At 44.9% G+C, this 20,096-nt stretch overlaps 1 protein-coding gene across 3 annotated transcripts in view; it reads left to right on the plus strand.

Moving 5' to 3' along the window:
• The window catches only part of pde7a (phosphodiesterase 7A), a 125,811-nt gene that overhangs the window by 16,270 nt on the left and 89,445 nt on the right, over positions 1-20,096 (plus strand). For 2 of the 3 annotated variants that reach the window (XM_072467657.1, XM_072467655.1), the window contains exon 2: positions 8,496-8,558. The exons of the other annotated variant lie outside the window; for it this stretch is intronic. In XM_072467657.1, coding sequence (XP_072323758.1) covers positions 8,496-8,558 — 63 coding nt within the window. The remainder of the gene's footprint in view (positions 1-8,495; positions 8,559-20,096) is intronic. 3 annotated transcript variants of the gene reach the window in all.

Raw genomic sequence — 20,096 nt, forward strand, 5'->3', positions numbered from 1 at the left:
TAGTGTTTATTGGCATGGCTGGATAGCTGAGTGATTGTGTGGAAGCTTGAATGCATGTGGCAATTCAAGACAAAGAAATACTGAAAGGAGATTTGGAAATTCTGGAAGTGGGTCCTTGCTGGAGACAGCTGAGGAAAAGCGTTGTTTGAAAGAAGATACTAAGGCGTGTCTTCAAGAGTGGAATTTGGAAACACTCGTTGAGAAGCAGGAATTTGAGTGAGAACAGTTGGCTCATGGTGTAATAATCATCGGGTGGCGGGGGGGGGGGTGATGTTGAGAAATCCAGAGTTCAATTGGGTGGTATCTGTCACTTGGTTTCAGATTGGGGTGTGTGACCACAGTTAGCCTACTGGCTTACAGGGAGTGCATATTCACTGAAAACATTTATAGTGCAAGATATATTTTGGGACCCATGCTCTTAAAATCTGCCAGATAAGTGGAGTCATAGTCAAATTTTTCATGTTTAATAAAATTTATTTTTCTGTTAAAAGCCAATTGGCCATCCTGTGACTGTTCATGTTTTCTGGAAAAAGAATAAAAGTCTTTTGAGTTAAGATTGCATTCTTGGACCTTCCTGCCCAGTAGTAACATCAACTGGGATCGTAACGCAGTACAAGGCATACCTAAAGATGTAGTACTAGCCCTCGTGAAGCTATAACATAGGGCTACATGCATGCGAATCAGTGGAAGGATCATGGTTTCAAACTAAACAATCCCACAACCAATGGATCAGATCTAAACTCTGTAGTCCTTGAAACAAATTCATTCACTTCCTGTATATACTCTATATGGTTTGTTCAAATTATTTAGAGTTCCACAATTAATGTGTGAGGCATTGTACCAATTAATATCAAGTGATCTGAATCTATAACCTGTCTGTTATAGCCTGATAAGGTGACATTCCTGTAGATCTAGAAGGGTAGACCTGATCATCATCAAACAAAGAGGTAACATGTGATCCATTTGATTTGAGGTAAGCCTCACATAGCTTTATCAATATATTCTGTAGCTACAATCAACAATCCCAGAAGATTAGGATGGCACAATGGTTAGCACTGTTGCCACACAGTGCCCGGGACCAGTGTTCAATTCCGGCCTTGGGCGACTGTGTGAAGTGGAGTTTGCACGTTCTCCCCGTGTTGGCGTGGGTTTCCTCCCACAGTCCAAAGATGTGCAGGTTAGATGGATTGGCCATGCTAAATTGCCCTTGGTGTCCAGGGTTGTGCAGGTTAGGTAAAGTAATGGGGGATTGGAGGGGGCCTAAGTAGGGTGCTCTTTCAGAGGGTTGATTCAGACTCGATGGGCCGAATGACCTCCTTCTGTACTGTAGGAATTCTATGGTTCTGACTGGGTGATGAGAGAAAGATAACTTATGTTGAATTCCTATCAACTCTTGTAATTTGAAGACTTCCCTTGTAAAGTATGTTTCCTGGTCACGGTTGATTTACGCAACATGTTACTTATCGGGTTTGGGGGGGGGGGGGGGGCGGCATGGTAGCACAGTGGGTTAGCACTGCTGCCTCACGTCGCCGAGGATCCTGGTTCGATCCCGGGTCACTGTCCGTGTGGAGTTTGCACATTCTCCTTGTGTCTGCGCGGGTCTCCTCCCTCCTCCCTCCTCCCTCCTCCCTCCTCCTCCCCCCCCCCCCCCCCCCCCAATAAAGTCAATCTGGAGGTGAGTCCAAGGATTCACCGGTGCTGCATGACTTATGGAAAGCTCTTACGACTAAGGGTTTACCTGTAAACACAGAACGTCTAGCATCAAGATTTACATCCTCTTTTTTATCTTGTTGCTCTTCAATTTATATGTCAGATTGAAGTCCCATCTTAAATCCTGAATCGCAAGCTAGAAGAATTATTCTGTTCCAATCGTCTAACTCTGCATATACCGGCTTGAAATACTGAAACTGCATATTCAGTGGCGGCATTGGACTAGTCACTGACTTAATGGTCCCTAGCTCCTGGAAAGAAGCCAGTAATGATTTTGGTGTGAAACTGTTCAAAGTCATTCTGTACCCCACTATCACTCTGATTTTTCTCACACTGCCTATACTGCTGCGCTGGAGTCAAAACCATTGAATGTGAAGAACTCTCCATTTCCACACTCTCTTCCAAACCCTATCAATTGAACCCTGGGATCTGGTAGTCACTGTCAAAACTACCGTCCGCAGTCTTCCTAGTTTCTTTTTCAACTGCTAAATCTCTAAGCTTTAAGACTTTCAACTCTAGTTTTCCAGTCCAGCATAACTGCTAAAGCTTCTAGCCCAACTTTACTGCTGAAGCTACACACTTCACACCTGCTTGCTGTGTGCTTCTCTCTCAAGCTATACACCGCTCTCTTGTGCATTCTCTGCTGAAATCAGTTTCCTGACAAAGACTGCACCGTTCCTCAAATAACTTAACACTGTACTCTGCTACTGATACTGACTTTAACCTGAGCAATTCCTCGGTGATTTATATGCTTACACTCACTCTCTATTACGATCGTTAGCCCTTATACTGATTGCTAAACTGGATTATTCGTGTAATCCTCAATCTCTGACAATTTCTTTACTCACTTCTGGTTTCTTACAGCAACCTCAACTCGGGCTGAATACCTGTCAACTGGCAATGTCCTGTGTTGTATCTGTTCAATTCAGATACTTCAACCAGGTCCTTAATTAAAGTTTATCCAGGTGTCTTTATTTAGGAGGAGAACAAAGTACAGACACCGATATAATGCAACACATGTTATTAAATATAGTTAACCCGTAAATTACCCACCCTATATACAAGAAACACCCAGGATTTGACTATATTTCCCGCAAAGGTGGTTTGGTAAGCTGTAGAACCGATCCCTGAGTCCCTCTGGTTCCCCTTTGCAAAAGTGATTCTCGCTATCTGTTGCGTGCTTCCTTCCTTCCGGTCTGGTCAAGGTCACCTCAGACACCGAGTCTTTGCTGCTGGTGTGTCTGAGATGCCTACCTTTATCCCCTTCTCTTCCCGCCTTTCCAGAAACTTCTCTGGCTTCCGGCCAATGAGGTCTCAGGAGAGGGTCGCAGCAGTCATTGGTCCGGTTGATGACCGTTTGACAGGCCACCTGAGCCTGCTGCAGGTGCCCCATCTCTAGTAGTGTGGGCTGCAGCATGACCTGTTCCCATATAAGGTAGTAGTGTGGGCTGCAGTATGACCTGTTCCCATATAAGGTAGTAGTGTGGGCTGCAGCATGACCTGTTCCCATATAAGGTAACAGTAGATACTCTGGATGATGGACAGTCTGGCTCGATCTGGGCTACGGACAATAGACCTGTGCATTTCAATGGGGTACGATCTCCTGCTGGGTCTCAGTAGAGTGTGATGATCTTTGATGGGTGATTGAATGGGACAGGCCCAGACTTCTGGCAACTTGCCTGTTGGTTGTGTGTTTTGGATATTCGGATTCATACGGCTTCTTGCTGGAGCGGACTGTGGTTTTAATTTAAAGTGCCCAATTCTTTAATTTGGGATATCCAATTTAATCGGCCTAGGCCCTGATTATATTACCATACCTGCAAAATGTTAACTAGAGTAAGGGTTCTACTAACTCCTAATTACTACTAACACCTGACAAATACCCCATAGCCAATGTCCTGTGACAGATGCTTTGCAAGTGCAAAGATCTTTGTGATGCACCCCTATTTTTTTTTTCCTTTTGCAGCCAGATTTGTAACCTTCAGCCCAAGTATGGCCTCTGCTCACTAACAGGGGAGCTCGTATTCCATGGGTCCAACAGGGAGATTGATTAGTGTATCCCCAGGGGCCTCTTAGGGTTATTACAGAGATGTTGCAGAAATTCTCCAGGTATCCACAGTTCACTTAGCGCAAGCTCCGTGCTGGGTTTCCCCTAGTCAGGTACAAGAGTGCTGGGATCTCGGCCAAATGCCAAATATTTCCCAGCCAGGATGGACAAAGTGTTCCATAACTGTAAGGATATCCCTTGTATACAGACCAGTCAGTTTAATGCCAGTGGTGGGTAAGGCTTTAGAAAGAATAATCAGGAATAGAATCAAAAAGCACTGGGAACAATTTGAGTTCATTTAAGGATGGATTTGTAAAAGTCAAAAAGCAAGGAAGTGATGCTACACCTCTACAAATCATTGGTCAGACCACATTCAGACTATTGTGTCCAGTTCTGGGCACCTTATTTAAGGAAGGGTGTTAAAGCCCGGGAGAGAGATTTACTCGAATGATATTAGGAATTAGAAATTTTAGATACAAGGAAAGATTAGAGAAATTGGGCTTGTTTTCCTTGGAGCAGAGAAGATATTGAGGTGTTCAAAATTTTGAACCATTTTGACAGGGTAAAGAAGGATATTCTGTCCAAATATTGCAATTCTTGACTGATGGAAGAGCATCCTAGCTTCCCCACAACGATCTAGCCAATCAGCGACTTGCATTGATAAGGGGCCTGAACGGAGAATGCGCGGCCGAGGCTCCACATAGTCCCGTTTTGTACGGTGGGGATCACCGCTCGCCGGAATTCCCCAATTGAGCGAGATATCTGGACCCCATTTTTAAATAGTGTCCTGATCCCCTCCGGGACGATCCCCAAGCCCTGCCAACACCCGTGCCGGCCAACCCTGGTTCAATTGTGAAAAATGTCAGGCTGGCACCTAGGTGCCACTGCCTGGGTGCCAGGCTGGCACTGCCAGTGTACCCAGGTGGCACCAGCAGTGCCAGAGCACAACCCTGCTCAAAGGGCATGCAGCTGGGGGCCTCCGATCTCCTGGGAGACCCTCAGGAGTGCCGTTCTGAAAGCTACATCACAGTACAGTATTTGGTAGTTAAGGAGACGTTAACTTTAAGACTTTCAACAACAAAATTCACAAATCCCAATAATGAATACAAATTAAGACCATTCATCACTAAGCTTATGTTATGTACAGTACAAATTGATAACTTCAGCCTTGTTAATTATGCAAATATAATATCAAATTGAAGTCTAAAGTGCTCCACCCAGACCTGGGGCGAGATTCTCCGACCCCCCACCGGGTCGGAGAATCACCGTGGGCCGTCGTGAATCCTGCCCCCGCCGAATTCTCCGAAGGGAGAAAAATCGGCGGGGCGTCAATCGCGGCGCGCACCTCGGAGAATGGCCCCGGTGTGCGCAAGGCAATGGATTTCGGGGCTGCCGATATTCTCACGTCCGGATGGGCCGAAGTCCCGCCGACGTGATCACGGGTCGCGTCAATCAAACCACCTATTAATTGGCGTCAACCAGTTCTCATGGTTGACGCCGACCAGCGTGGAGGTGGGTGACGGGCTGGGGGGTTGGCCGCTGGAGAGGCGATGGCGTGGCCGCACTCTCTGTCCGTCCGTCCGTCCCGGGGAGGGGGGGGTGGGGTCCGTGCCGGGGAGGACGTTTGCTCCTGCGATACACAATGAAGCATGCATGGTTAGACACGCAGGCGGTGATATAGGGGGGAGGGTATATGGGGGGAGGGGGGGGAATATGGAATATGGGGGGGTTATTGGGGAGGGGGGAATATGGGTGAGGGGGGAATATGGGGGGATATGGGGGAGGGGGAATATGGGGGGGTTATTGGGGGAGGGGGGAATATGGGTGAGGGGGGAATATGGGGGGGTATGGGGAGGGGGGACGTTTGCTCCTGCGATACACAATGAAGCATGCATGGTTAGACACGCAGGCGGTGATATGGGGGATATGGGGGGAGGGGGGGGGATATGGGAGAATATGGGGGGAAGGGGGGAGAATATGGGGGGGAGGGGGGGGAATATGGGGGGAGGGGGGGATATGGGGGGAGGGGGGGGAATATGGTGGGGGGGTTATTGGGCGAGGGGGGAATTTGGGTGAGGGGGGAATATGGGGGGGTATGGGGAGGGGGGAATATGGGGGAGGATGGGGGATATGGGGAGGGGGGGATATGGGGGGGGGGGGGAGAGAGGATATGGCGCTGCGGAGAAACACGCGGCTGGTCGGACTAGAAAATCCAGCCCAGAATCTCTTGACTGGAAGAATAACTCCGTACAGATTCTGTCTCCTGTTCTCACTGCTCCTCCAGTCGAAAGTGGGTGACTGTACTTGAATTTTAGAAATTTTTCCAGAAGCTGCAACATTGCTCGTAATTTCCAAATAGCGCCTCAGTGAAAATGTATTAATTATATTAGTAAAAAGGCCTTTGACAGAGTCGAATGGAAATACCTCCTCGAGGTATTGGAGTGGTTTGGGCTAGGGGCAGGAATCTCCTCCTGGGTGAAAATCCTTTCCAACGCCCCCAAGGCGAGCGTTTGAACCAACACTACCAGTTATGAATACGTCCAGCTGCACAGAGGCACAAGGCAGGTATGCCCACTATCCCCGCTCCTGTTTAGCCTCGCAATTGAACCCCTGGCAGATTTACCCTGCGAGACGTGAAAAGCTGGAGGGGCATCCAAAGGGGAGGCAGCACAGTGGGCTGCTACCTGTGCAGTCCACACAGCTTTGATATCGAAGAGGAATGCTGTGCAGGCCAGTTGGGTTTTGGCAGACAGTACTGCTTGGCCCTGGGGAGCTGATACAAGCCTGCATAATGCTGATTAAAGCAGCATTATGTAAACAAAATTCTCCCCATACTATGCAAACAGTATATGACATCTTGATTATTTCTACCAAAATGCACCACCATTCTTATCTACGTTGAAATTAATTTGCTTATTAAATGCCCATTCTGCAAGTTTACCAATGTCGTCTTTGTAATTTGTCATATTCTTTCTCCATATTAATGTTCTTCCCTAGTTTGGAGTGGTTCCAGTTCCTGATCAAAAATGTGGGTGATCAAAACAATGGTCCAAGCATCGGTTCCTATATTCTGCCAGTCTGAGTAGCTACCCTTGGAAATATTCCTACAGTTTTGTTTGTAGCCAGCTTGCTATGCAATCTGCTACTTGTCCTTGGCTCCTTACCTTGCCCTGACCTTAACTTTAAATCCATTGAATACCATCTTGTCAAAGGCCTTTTGAAAATCCAAATTTATAGAGAATTTTGTTTACGTAGTGCTGCTTTAATCCTAACCCCCATCCCGCCGCGTGTTTTTCAGCGGGGGAGGCGGCCCGCCAGTGGATCTACCAGTCCCGCCGATGTCAATGGGATTTCCCCTTGCCGCCGGGAAACTCGTGCGCCGGCATGGGACCGGAATTTCCCGCCAGCGTGAACAGTCTGTAAATCCAACCCATAATATCTGTTGTATTACTCTTGCATACTCGTTGGCTAAGGAGATTTACTGACAAGGGATTTGAGGATCAAAATATGTGTGTAACTAAAAAGCAATCAAGAAGGCTAATGGAATGCAGACTTGTGTGACAGGCATATAAAATGCAAATGTAAAGCAGTATTATTACAATTATCTAGAGTGCAAGTTAGATCTTGCTGGAGTATTATATAACCTTCAGGTACACTACCATAGGATGCATGGGAGGCAATCCAGTACTAAATCATCAGAAACATTAAGGGACTCAAGGTGGATATATTTGAGCTGTATTCCTAGAAATGAGTGGTTAATGGATGTTCTGATAAGGTGTTAAAATAATTAAGGGTCTTGATGTAGTAAATATGGAATGAACCATCCATCTAGTAGGGGAAAATAGAACAAGGCAACATAATTTTAAAATTAAATCTTTTCTAATTCAAAATGAATGAGGATGTGGGATGCAATACCTCAGAAGACCACAGTCTCATTCAATTGAGTTATTTAAAATGTTGATGATGACAAGTACGAGTGTTATTGGATGTAATATTGGAGAGGACAGGAAGTTAGTATACAGGGTTAGTTAGCTGCCAGGGCTACTGTGGTGAAACAAGCTTGATGGGCAAAATGGCCTTCTCTTGTACATGAATTTTAGCATCTAGATGTTGATCACCTTAATATAAAATAATTTTCATTACCTAATTCTCATTTTTAAAAGTGGCTTTGAGATCAGCCAGTAACCGTAAACATTTATTAAACAACAGATGCTGCGACAATAATCTAGATTCTTGGAAAAGAATGCGAGGTGATCTCATTGAAACATACAAGATTCTAAAGGGGCTGAACAGAGTAGAGATTGAGATTTGTTTCCCCTGACTGGGGAATCTAGAATACGGAAACACAATCTCGAATACGGACTGAGATCAGAAATTTCTTCACTCGTGTTTATGGATCTTTGGAATTCTTTACCCCAGAGATCTGTAAATGCTTCAATGATGAGTATATTTAAGGCTGAACGAGAGATGTTTTGGTGTCTCGGGGAATGGAGATGGGTGAGTGGCAATGGCGTTGAGACACAAGATCAACCTTGATTGTATTGAATGGTGAAGTTGACTTGAATGCCATTTGATCTACTCTGGCTTCTTTTCCTTATGTTCTTATTTTCTCATGGTGGGCTTGTGTAGAAACACAAATATTCCTTTTTATAAAAGGACAATTTAAGAAAATATGGGGGCTACAAATTTATTGGATTCTTGCTATATTGTACTACCTATTTTTTTTATTTTCTTATAGACCTTCACAATCTCTTCTAACCTTTGGATCCCTTCATCTGGGTGGGAAGAACGCTTTCTGGAGGTACTATTGTTGTCTTGTGTGTGGAAAAAGTCAACAGGAAATATGTTACATAAATAGTGTCTATATGCACATCATAACTCTTTCATCATAAATTCCTATATTTACATGTATAATAGAAATCATCGCAGCAAAGTTGTCATCCTGTAATTACACTGAGGTCGAGGTGCCCCAGTACCGACTGTCAAGAGAATGTGATTAAAGAGTGATAAGTTTACATGGGCAATTTCCATTTCATATGCGCCCAGTGGGGTGGAAGTTTGAAGAATGTATTACTATAAAATGAGTACTGAATTATATCTGTATGCACCATTTCAATTATTCCTCCCTCTCTCTCTCTCTCTCTCTCTCTCTCTCTCTCTCTTTTATCTGAAATTTACACATAGTCTTGACTCCCCGTGTGCAATTGTGCAATGCCACAGAAGATCGACTGGTAATAACTTAAAATTTGGGTATTTCATGTGCTCCTGCTTGAATCCCTATTAATGTATCTAAGCTATATCATTAGATGTACCTTGCAGTCTGCAAAATGGTACTCCTGCCATTGTGGTGTTTCACCTGATTATTTTATTTTCCCCCACACCCTGTAATCAGGTAGGTATTTGTTTTGATTTATTTCCAAGATCTATTTTTAATATTTTACATTAAAGTGTTTAATCTGGGCACAGTCTGTTCCCTTCTATCTTCACCCCTGTTTTGGCACCCAAATTCATTCACTGGACTGCTTATTTTGCCTTTTTCCTTTATTAGGAAACAACCACTTGGCTTTTGAAAGTGCTTGTACTGCTTTGGCGTTAAGTTGACTACCCCTTCCTGATATCATGGGCCTTGGCCACTTGACCTCCAGCTGCCACCTGTCAAAATCATGTTGCAGCCATACAACACCCTGGTGCGGCCGCATTTGGAGCATTGTGTGCAATTCTGGTCGCCGCATTATAGGAAGGATGTGGAAGCATTGGAAAGGGTGCAGAGGAGATTTACCAGAATGTTGCCTGGTATGGAGGGAAGATCTTATGAGGAAAGGCTGAGGGACTTGAGGCTGTTTTCGTTAGAGAGAAGAAGGTTAAGAGGTGACTTAATTGAGGCATACAAGATGATCAGAGGATTGGATAGGGTGGACAGTGAGAGCCTTTTTCCTCGGATGGTGATGTCCAGCACGAGGGGACATAGCTTTAAATTGAGGGGAGATAGATATAGGACAGATGTCAGAGGTAGGTTCTTTACTCCGAGAGTAGTAAGTGCGTGGAATGCCCTGCCTGCAACAGTAGTGGACTCGCCAATACTAAGGGCATTCAAAAGGTCATTGGATAGACATATGGACGATAAGGGAATAGTGTAGATGGGCTTCAGAGGGGTTTCACAGGTCGGCGCAACATCGAGGGCCGAAGGGCCTGTACTGCGCTGTAATGTTCTATGTTCTAAAGTGGAAGCTAAACCCATCATGGCTGTGTCCCCTGGCTTTGTTGCAATGCCACTTAATAGTCACATACAATACTCTCTGGCTTTTTTATCTTCATGAGTTTTGCAATGCCCGAGTGAAGGAGGTTTAGACCTGACTTACAAAAATAGCCCAAGTAATTAAGAAGGATGTAATTGCACTGGAGCGGGTACAGAGGCGTTTCACCAGGATGTTGCCTGGGATGGAACATTATGAAGAGAGGTTGGATAAGCTTGGGTTGTTTTCGCTCGAGCAGGGAAAACTGAGGGGTGACCTGATTGAGAGGCATGGACTGGGTGGATAGGGAACAGCGGTTCCCCTTAGTTGAAAGGTCCGTTTCGAGGGGACACAAGTTCAAGGTGAGGAGAGGGAGGTTCAGGGGGATTTGAGAAAAAACTTTTTTTTACCCAAAGGGTGGTGATGCACTGCCTGGGCGGGTGGTAGAGGTGGGTTGCCTCACAGCCTTTTAAAAAGTACCTGGATGAGCACTTGGCACGACTTAACATTCGAGGCTATGGGCCAAAGGGATTAGGATCGGCAGATCAGGTGCCTTTCATGCAGCGGTGAAGACTCAATGGGCCGAAGGGCCTTTTCTGCACTGTATTATTCTGTGAATTGTGGGAGGCACAGAGCAAGACTTTTAAAGTATTCTAGTCACTTACTTCTGCCACTGCACCTTAAACCAGGGGAACAAAGCATTATTTGGCACTGCTGTTTTAGCATTAATTTAGATCAGCTAACTCAATGCAGACTGAAGATTGGCTGCGGAAATTTCTGGTTCGAAAAACTCAGCCACTCACTGGATAAATATGCTGAGCTATCAGTTCTATCATTTGGAAAAGCTTGAAAGTGCAAATTGGTTCAAAGATGTATTTTAATTTATATTTCTGTGTCAAACATTACACTGTGTAATGATTTAAGGTCATTTATTTCTAATTCAACAGTCATGGTGGTGACTGTTGAATTAGACTAGATTTTTATAAATACAAACAAAAGGCTCACAAGGTAAATATGGATGAGGGAGGGTATTTAGACTGTATTAATTGATCCATCAAAAAGATCACACTATTCACATATTATCTAGTTTCTTCTTAAACGATTCCAGGGTTTCACTTGAAAACTCACTCTGTGTAGAATAGTCTGGAATATTTCCTGACACAGTTGCAAATTTCTTTTTTACAAATTGTAACATATTACGTTGCTTAGCTCTCAGTTTGTAGTGATTTTGCATTCTGTACAGTTTTATACTATTTTGTGCACGTCCCTGTCATCTTTGAGTTGCTTGTCTTCTAAGCTGAAATGCCAAATTTTTTGCCTGTCTTTCCTTCTCTGGTACAGATTGCTAAAACAACTCATTACTTGAGAATCATCCTCTTGAGTATAAATCACTCCTACCTTCTTGTCTTCCCAAATAGCCATCTCTTCAAAACCACTTTTTCTTGACCCCCTTCACCTATCACTTAAGATGAAAATTATTTATTGAGCAGCTGATGCTGTTTTCACCCAAAATGCTGACACCAGCTTCCCTTTCTAGCTCTCAAGCTAGCTGACGTCTCTGCTCCTCTCCTGAAGTTAGTGCTCACGTTTATTAATTTTGAGCTCTTGCCCAGGCACTGAAGCAGCCCTGATCAAAGTGCTGAAACATCCTCTGTAACTATGACTATAATGCATTAACATCTACAATCTTTCAGCAACATTTTTGGTCAGCCATATCAACCTCCTCTTACACTGAGCAGTGCCATCTCTTTCTGTCCTGCAAATTTTGCTCTCTTTCTCATCTATAATAATAATCTTCATTCTTATTGCAAATAGGCTTACATTAACACTGCAGTGAAGTTACTTTTGAAAATCCCCTAGTCGCCACACTCCGACGCTTGTTCGGGTCCACAGAGGGAGATTTCAGAATGTCCAATTCACCTAACAAGCACGTCTTTCGGAGCTTTTGGGAGAAATTGGAGCACCCGGAGGAAATTCACGCAGACGTGGGGAGAACAAGCAGACTCCGCACAGATAGTGACTCAAGTGGGAATTGAACCCAAGACCCTGGTGCTGTGAAGCAACAGTGCTAGCCACTGTGCTACCGTGCTGCCTTTGCCGATTATCATGCATAGATATGCATCGACTTTTGCATGTATCCTAATAGTTCCCAATGCTATCTCTGCACTATTCCTCAACTTCATTGTCTGTTATCACATTACTTGTCTGACATCCAGTGTTGGGTGAATGGCAGCTTCCTTCAGTGGAAAGACCAAAGCCATTGTTTGGGCTCTCGTCATTGATTTTCAAATTATGCTGTTGTGTTTGCACTCCAAGCTGAACACATGAGTTTCTCTTCTCTCCATCTTAAGGACTACTTGCGTCCACTGTTGCACCATTACCTGCTCTGCTGTTACCTCCGATCATTTGTTGCTGAAACCCTTACTTATGCCTATTACCTCGAGCACTATTCCAATTGCTTTTCTGGCTGTCCTCTCATCACGCAGCTTTTTTAAACTTAAAATGTTGTTATCTTGCACAAATCCCACTCACCTTATTGACTATGTTCCTAACCTAGAGTTTAAATCACATTTGTAACCTCTGTCATTTCTGCAACCCCCATCCACCTGAACTTTCTGTTACTCTGGCCTCTTGTTCATTTACTCAATGTGCCCTCACCCCTCCCCTCACACCTCAGCTGCTTAGGCTCCACAATCGTTGAACTGAATCTCTCCAGTGCCCTTCCTCCTTTATGATCCTCTTCAAAACTCACTTGTGACCAAATGTTTGGTCACCCCTTGCTAACATTTCCTTTAGTTGTATCTCTTGTGATGCACCTTTTGAATATTTGAAGTGTTGTATGAATGTAAATTATTGTTTGCTTTTCTCTGAATTATCTTCAGGACACAAATGTCTCAGTTTCTTGATGGCCAAACTGCACAATACACAACGTGGTGTGACTGGAGCATTATGAAGTTTAAATATAACTTCATACTTTGACTTGTATTTTGTCAATTTGACTACATGGTGAAGCATTCCATTTCCTTTGATTGAAAGGTTGATGCTTAAGACTCCCAAGATCTATTTCAACTTTATCTGCTATTTCAACACTAGTCAAAGAATGCTTATGCTGTTCAGTTTTTCTGCCATGTGCAATCCTTTTATGCCTGGCTGTATTAAATTTCATCTGCCATTCTCTCTGCTACTTCATCCCAGAGCTGCCACCTCTGATTCAGTTTGTTTTGGTCCACTGAATTCAAATAGTTGATTTCAATTAGAAACCAAAAGGAGTCTGACACCATTCAGCTTTTTGCTTGCCCTGACATCAGAACTTTTAAATGGTATCTACATTTTAGATGACGACAACCTAGACTAACTTGCTGAATACTCCATTCTTCCAAGCGACGGGAAAATGCATCTTCATTTTCTCAAATTAATAATAATCTTTATTGTCACAAATAGGCTTACATTAATACTGCAATGAAATTACTGTGAAAAGCCCCTAGTCGCCACATTCTGGCACCTGTTCGGGTACACCGAGGGAGAATTCAGAATGTCCAAATTATCTAACAGCACCTTTTTTCGGGATTTGTGGGAGGAAACCGGAGCACCAGAGGAAACCCACGCAGACACTGTGCAGACCCCGCACAGACAGTGACCCAAGCTGGGAATTGAACCTGGGACCCTGGAGCTGTGAAGCAACAGTGCTAACCACTGTCACCGTGCTGCCCTATTAACTGAAGATCCTGTATGAAGATGTCCTGAAAGGTTGCATTTATTTAAATGTCGAGACCCCAATGTCTCTGTCTCCTGCATTGTGTAATAAGATTTCAAAGTATTAATTTTAACCTATCCGAGACGGCAGGCAACAGATAAATTTACCCAGCAGAGATTAGTGTATGTAGCTATTTTCTGTGTTTCTTACAAAAATGCCTGAGAATTGGAGCACTTTTAGATATGAAAAGAGTGATGACGCTTGGTTTCTTTTTTTTACAAAATATTTTTCGTCGGATATGGGTGTTCCTGACAAAGCCAGCATTTATTGCCTACCCCCCAACAGCCCTTGATAAGGTGGTGTGAGCTGCCTTCTTGAACCGCTGCAGCCCCTGTGGTGTAGGTGCATCCACTGTGCTGTTGGGGAGCGAGTTCCAGGATTTTGATTCAGTGACCAGAAAGGAACGGTGCTACAGTTCCAGGTCAGGATGGTGTGTAGTTTAGCAATAGCTTGCAGTACTGTACTGAAAGCTATGTGTCTGCTGCCCTTGTCCTTCTAGGTGGATTTGGAAGGTGCTAAAATGCCTCTTGTACATTGTACACACTGCTGCCACTGTGTTGGTGGTGGATGTTCAAGCAGCTGGGTGGAGTGCTGATCAAGTGAGTTGCTTTGTCTGGACGGTCTTGAGCTTCAGTGTTGTTGAATTGCAGTCATTGAGACAAATAAGAGTATTCCATCACACTCCTGACTTGTGCCTTGTCGATGGTGGATGCGCTTTGGGAGTCCGGTAGTGAGTTACTCACTGCAGAATCCCGTCTCTGATCTGCTCTTGTAGCCACAGTATTTCTATGGCTGGTTCAGTTCAATTTCTGGTAGCTTGACACACGTGGCACTTCTTCCTGGGGGATATAAAGGAATTAACAATGAAATGGACCATAAAAGAAAACAAATAAATATCAGATGCAGCCATTAAACTAATCCTATTCGTAAGGAATGGGCTAGGTTTGCATGATTACAGCTACCAAACTCACATTTCACCCAAGCTTAAACAACAGAGCCTTTTCACTATACATAATGGGGTTCAGAGAAATGGAAATTGCAGAAACCGTAGGATATAATAATAGTGGTATACTATTTAATGCAAGTCTACTTTGACCAAGATTGTGGCACAGTAATCGATGCATGCAAACTGGAGAAATGTGAGCATACTTGAAATTGCTAAGTACATATTAGTTACCAAGTTCCATTTGCTTTAGACACCTTTCTAGTTTCCGTGGAGTAAGCGACTCCAATAACTACTCTGAGCACCTTAACCTCTAGTAGTTGACTTAAATTGCCATATCTCCACTTGCAATAACAATAAAAGCACTGAGTCTGAGACCAGATATTCGTGCCTTTTCCACGTGTACTGCTTTAATCTGCTTGGAGGTGAACAATTGCTGAAACAAAGCCAGATGCAAATCATTAAGCTGAATAATTCACAGTGTATGAATACTGAGCTATGGTATGGCTATGATTAGATCTACTCAGTAATACATTACAACCCCACATCCGTGGGTTATCTGCCTTGACTTCAAATTATTTCTGACTGGCCTTTCCTAAATTCCAGTCATCTTTCTGCCTGTGTTTCCCATGTTTTTTATAATTGGAAAGGGAAGGTTTATGAGTCCCCATGCCAGGGGCCAACAACGCCCAACATAATGGGCTGCTTTGTTTATTGATTTACCAAGACAACCAAATGAACATCTCATCATCCATGGTCAGTGCATATTATCTAAGCTAGCTCATTAACATAACTAGGACCTATTATCTCGAGTGTCTTGTTTTAAACTTGTGTGACTATATTATACTTTAAACACCACATTTAAAAGTAGCCTCCCTATCCCCTAGTCCTTTTGCTGTACAAATGGTCAAAAGTTTTGAAATATAGCAATTTCAAAACAGTAATGAGCTATCAGAAAGAACAAATATTTATATATGTGCACATCTTGTTTATCGGTTTACATGATTTCTGAAGTATTGTGTTTATAATTGCTGAAACCAGGCGATATACAAATCATTTAAATATTTTATTTCACAGTGAGCGAATATCTTGAGCTACACTGTACTTATGATTAGGTCTACTTGGTAATACACCATAATATAAGCAACAGTGCTATACTGGATTAAAATATAATGAGAATGTAGGAAGCAGGAGTTGGAGTTGAGGGCCGTTTTTCAACATAATCGGAAGTGGATAGCAATTTCCACTGTTTTGTTTGTTAGTTGGATGGTAAAGATTCCATGGTAGTATTTTGAAGAAGAGCAGGGGAATCAGCCCTGTTGTCCTGGCTAATGTTTTGAGACATCTGGTTGAAAAGTGCTATATAGATGCAAGTCTTTATTAATGTTAGATTTTGGTGCGATTTGATGCTGAATGGGCGACACAGGCACAGTGGTTGGCATTGCTGCCTCACAGCGTCAGGGATCCAGGTTTGATTCCGGTTTTAAACTTTAATTTGTCAGTTCTTCCCTGCCGATAGCACACAGGAACTTTTGCATCCTGTGTGCAGTGGCACAATTAATAAACTCACCGCAAGAAATCATCTTTATACTGCTTTGTTCCTGATTTCAGCTTCTTAATTGGTTGTTCACCAGACGCCCTGGAGCTCACATTAGCACTGCTGGCAGCTACAAAATGGAGGAACCTCTCACGCCCAGAGCACATGACGTTAGTGCTCTCTGCCGCCACTTCTGGAGAGAAGACTCCATCGTTTATTTTTTTCAAAGAATCTGCTCCTGGGTCAGCCAGTCGACGTCTGGAAGCGAACCTGCTCCTGGGTCAGCCAGCCGACGTCAGGAGGAGGCACTCTGCCTCGCTGGCTTCAGACCTGCGCACTGCTGAGGGGACATGCATGTGCGGGATGGCTAGCATTCTGAAAAACAGTCACTGCTGTTATTCGTGATCGGGAACACCGTGACCCTGAGTTTGGAAATTACTGCACTAATAGAGGCCGTTTTGCTATGGGCAGATGCCATTGGGGTTTTCTTGTACATGAACAAGGTGTACTGGTTCAAGGTAAATTAATCTAGGTACTCTAGAAATAGCATAATGATTCCGAGAGGAGACTGAACACTAACATGCAAGTTTCTAACAGAAGTAGTGGAGTTCCATCTGCCTTCTAAAGTGGTCATACTGTCCATCTACTAAGCCTGAAACTGTCAAAGCTTTAGTTAGGTTTGTCACAGCATATATCGATCCTGATATTGCTCTCTGCACCTTTCTGTATAATTGTAGGTAAAACATGTCTGCAATAATAGTGTTCAATAAGGCAAATTGGGACTCATGTTTTTTTCCCCCGCATGTTATGAAAGCAGCTGCTGTATTTCAAATTAATTATGTGCGAGTTCCATAATGTGGTAACAATGACTTGTTTGGGAATGGCATAGGTAAATTTCTATGCCAAATTCATTTGCGTAGAAGCTGCAACCAAGTTATCATGGAGCAGAGGCTGTGATTTTGCTGCAAATTTAATTGCAATAATTGGGAGCAATGGAGCAGCCAGGTTCATTGCTCCAAGTGAAGTGTCTCCTGCTCAAAACAGTTTCACCAGTTTGGAATTAATGTAGAATGAATTCACTACCTACAGTCCCACAGAAGCCTGATCATGGTGGATAAATAAAAGATTATTAAAATGGAAATGTACGCGCACTCCTCCTCACCATCTGTTTATTTCTATCTTCTTCAAGGGCTGGGGAGCAAATGAGCCATGACACATAAACCAAATGGTTTGTGTGTAGGATATATCAACCAATTGGGATTTGAAGGCAGTTTGGCATGCCTTCATTTCTGGTTACTAATTGAGGCCGCTTTTGTTTTGCTATGGACAGATGTCATCGCGGTTGTTTTGCACATAAACAAGGTGCATTGTTTCAAGGTATATTTACTTGGGTGCTCTGCAGCTACATGCAAGTTCCTAAGAAGCAGTGGAGCACCATCTGCCTTTTAAAGTGGTGATAATACCCATCTACTAAGCCACATATCTATCAGGAAGGAATGTAATTTTCATTTGTCTACTGGAAACTCCGCCACTAGTTCGTATTGCAGATTATAAACTTACATTTTTGTAAAGATATGATCATTGCCCTTGAAGTCCCAGTGCGTAAAAGTAAGCCAAGTGATTAGCAAGGCGATTGCTGCAATACTGTTTTTAGTGGGCAGGACAACCCCCTCAGACCATTCCATATTTCAAAACATAGTCAATTAAGAAAATGGAAATATAATTTGACCAGAAAGTCAGACTCCCCTGCTTTGTGTACATCAAAGCCCATTCCTTCTATCATTTACCCTTTAACTCCTCTTTCTTGAATTGTTTTTAACTGTGTTTTAATGTATTTCTAATTTTTTAGGGCTCCTAATTCTCTCTGATTCTGTGGTCATTGAATTTTTCATATGCCAGTATTGCCTTTATTTTTTTAATCTATTGCAACTAGATGGGGAACTATTAGCGTGCGTGAGGACAAAATATATAGGCGTTCAGTTTCAGCTAAGCATTAAGTACTAGGTTACCAAAGCTTAAATGATTTGGATGACTTCCAGCTACGATTTCATTGTTGTGCATCAGCAGCCATGGTTCTGTGGTTAGCAATCTTACCTTCGTAAGAAGGTTGTGGGTACAAGTCCCATTCTGGGACATTAAGCATAACCATCTAGGCTGATGCTCTGGTGCAGTAACAAAGTGGGAGCTGCACCATCAGAGGTGCTGTTAAATGTCACTGCACTCTGGTGGACATAAATGGACCCATTGCCGAATTTTGAAGAGAACAGGGAATTACCCTCAAAGCTCTGGCCAATATTTATTGCTCATTCAACATCCTAAAAACAGATAATGGGCGAAATTCTCCATTATCGGCGCAAAGTCCGCCGATCGGCGCAAATCCGACTTGCGTCACGTCGGAAAAATGGGTCGAAAGTCTCCGGCCCGAAATGGGCTCGCAGCGACGTAACGGGATCCGCGCTTGCGCATGTGGTTGACGCCGTGCAGCGTCATATGCGCCGCACGGCGTGACTGCTCATAAGGCCGCGCTGCTCCCCCCCCCCCCCCACCCGACCGGAACACCCGACTGGATGGCTGGCCGCCGCTCAGCCCCGAGGTTCGAATCACGAGATGTGGAGGCGCTCCTGGATGCGGTGGAGCAGAGGAGGGACGCCCTGTATCCCGGGCACGGCCGCAGAGTTGCCCCACACCACAGCCGGCGTCTGTGGAGGGAAGTGGCAGAGGCCGTCACCGCTGCGGCCCTGACACCAGGGACAGGCACCCAGTGCCACAAGAAGGTGAACGACCTAGTCAGAGCAGGCAGGGTGAGCCTCCCCATATCCATCTCCACCCCCCCCATAGCTCCCATATCCCCCCCCCATATCCCCCCCCATATCTCCCATATCCCCCCCATATCTCCCCCATATCCCCCCCCATATCTCCCATATCCCCCCCATATCTCCCATATCCCCCCCCATATCTCCCATATCCCCCCCCATATCTCCCATATCCCCCCCCCATATCTCCCATATCCCCCCCCATATCTCCCATATCCCCCCCCATATCTCCCATATCCCCCCCCATATCTCCCATATCCCCCCCCATATCTCCCATATCCCCCCCCATATCTCCCATATCCCCCCCCATATCTCCCATATCCCCCCCCATATCTCCCATATCCCCCCCATATCTCCCATATCCCCCCCATATCTCCCATATCCCCCCCATATCTCCCATATCCCCCCCATATCTCCCATATCCCCCCCATATCTCCCATATCCCCCCTCCCCCATATCCCCCTCCTCCCCCCCCTCCCTCATATCTCCCTCCCCCCCCCCTCCCCCATATCTCCCTCCCCCCTCCCCCCCCTCCCCCAAGTGAATCCAGCCCTAACCTTAACCTCTGCAATGCACGCGCAACCGATGGCGTGCATTCATATACCTGCCTAACAGTGTTGCCTTTTACCCCTGCCACCCCCCCCCCCCACAGGATAAGCGCGCACACAACAATAGGGAGCATGTGAGGACTGGAGGAGGCCCCGCTAATGAGAGGCCACTGACCGAACACGAGGAAAGGGCCCTGGAACTGGCTGGCGGACCTGACGACCGGGAGGTTGCTGATGCAGAGGTCGGGGGCGTACTAGCAAGTGAGCCACCGACAGCCCGTCCCCATATCCCCCTCCCCCATATCACCTGATCACTGCCTGCGTGTCTAACCACGCATGCTTCATTGTGTATCGCAGGACCAAACGTCCAGGCACCCATCCCCGCAGATGCAGACAGCCCGCAGGATGCCCCTCGGAGGCCACGGGAGACAGAGACCCGGACCCTCCAGCATGCGACGCCCACAGGATGCCCCTCGCACACCACGGGAGACGGAGAGACCTGGAGCAACAG

The sequence above is a fragment of the Scyliorhinus torazame genome, chromosome 11 (genome assembly GCF_047496885.1).
Source record: "Scyliorhinus torazame isolate Kashiwa2021f chromosome 11, sScyTor2.1, whole genome shotgun sequence".
NCBI classification, from domain to species: Eukaryota; Metazoa; Chordata; class Chondrichthyes; order Carcharhiniformes; family Scyliorhinidae; genus Scyliorhinus; species Scyliorhinus torazame.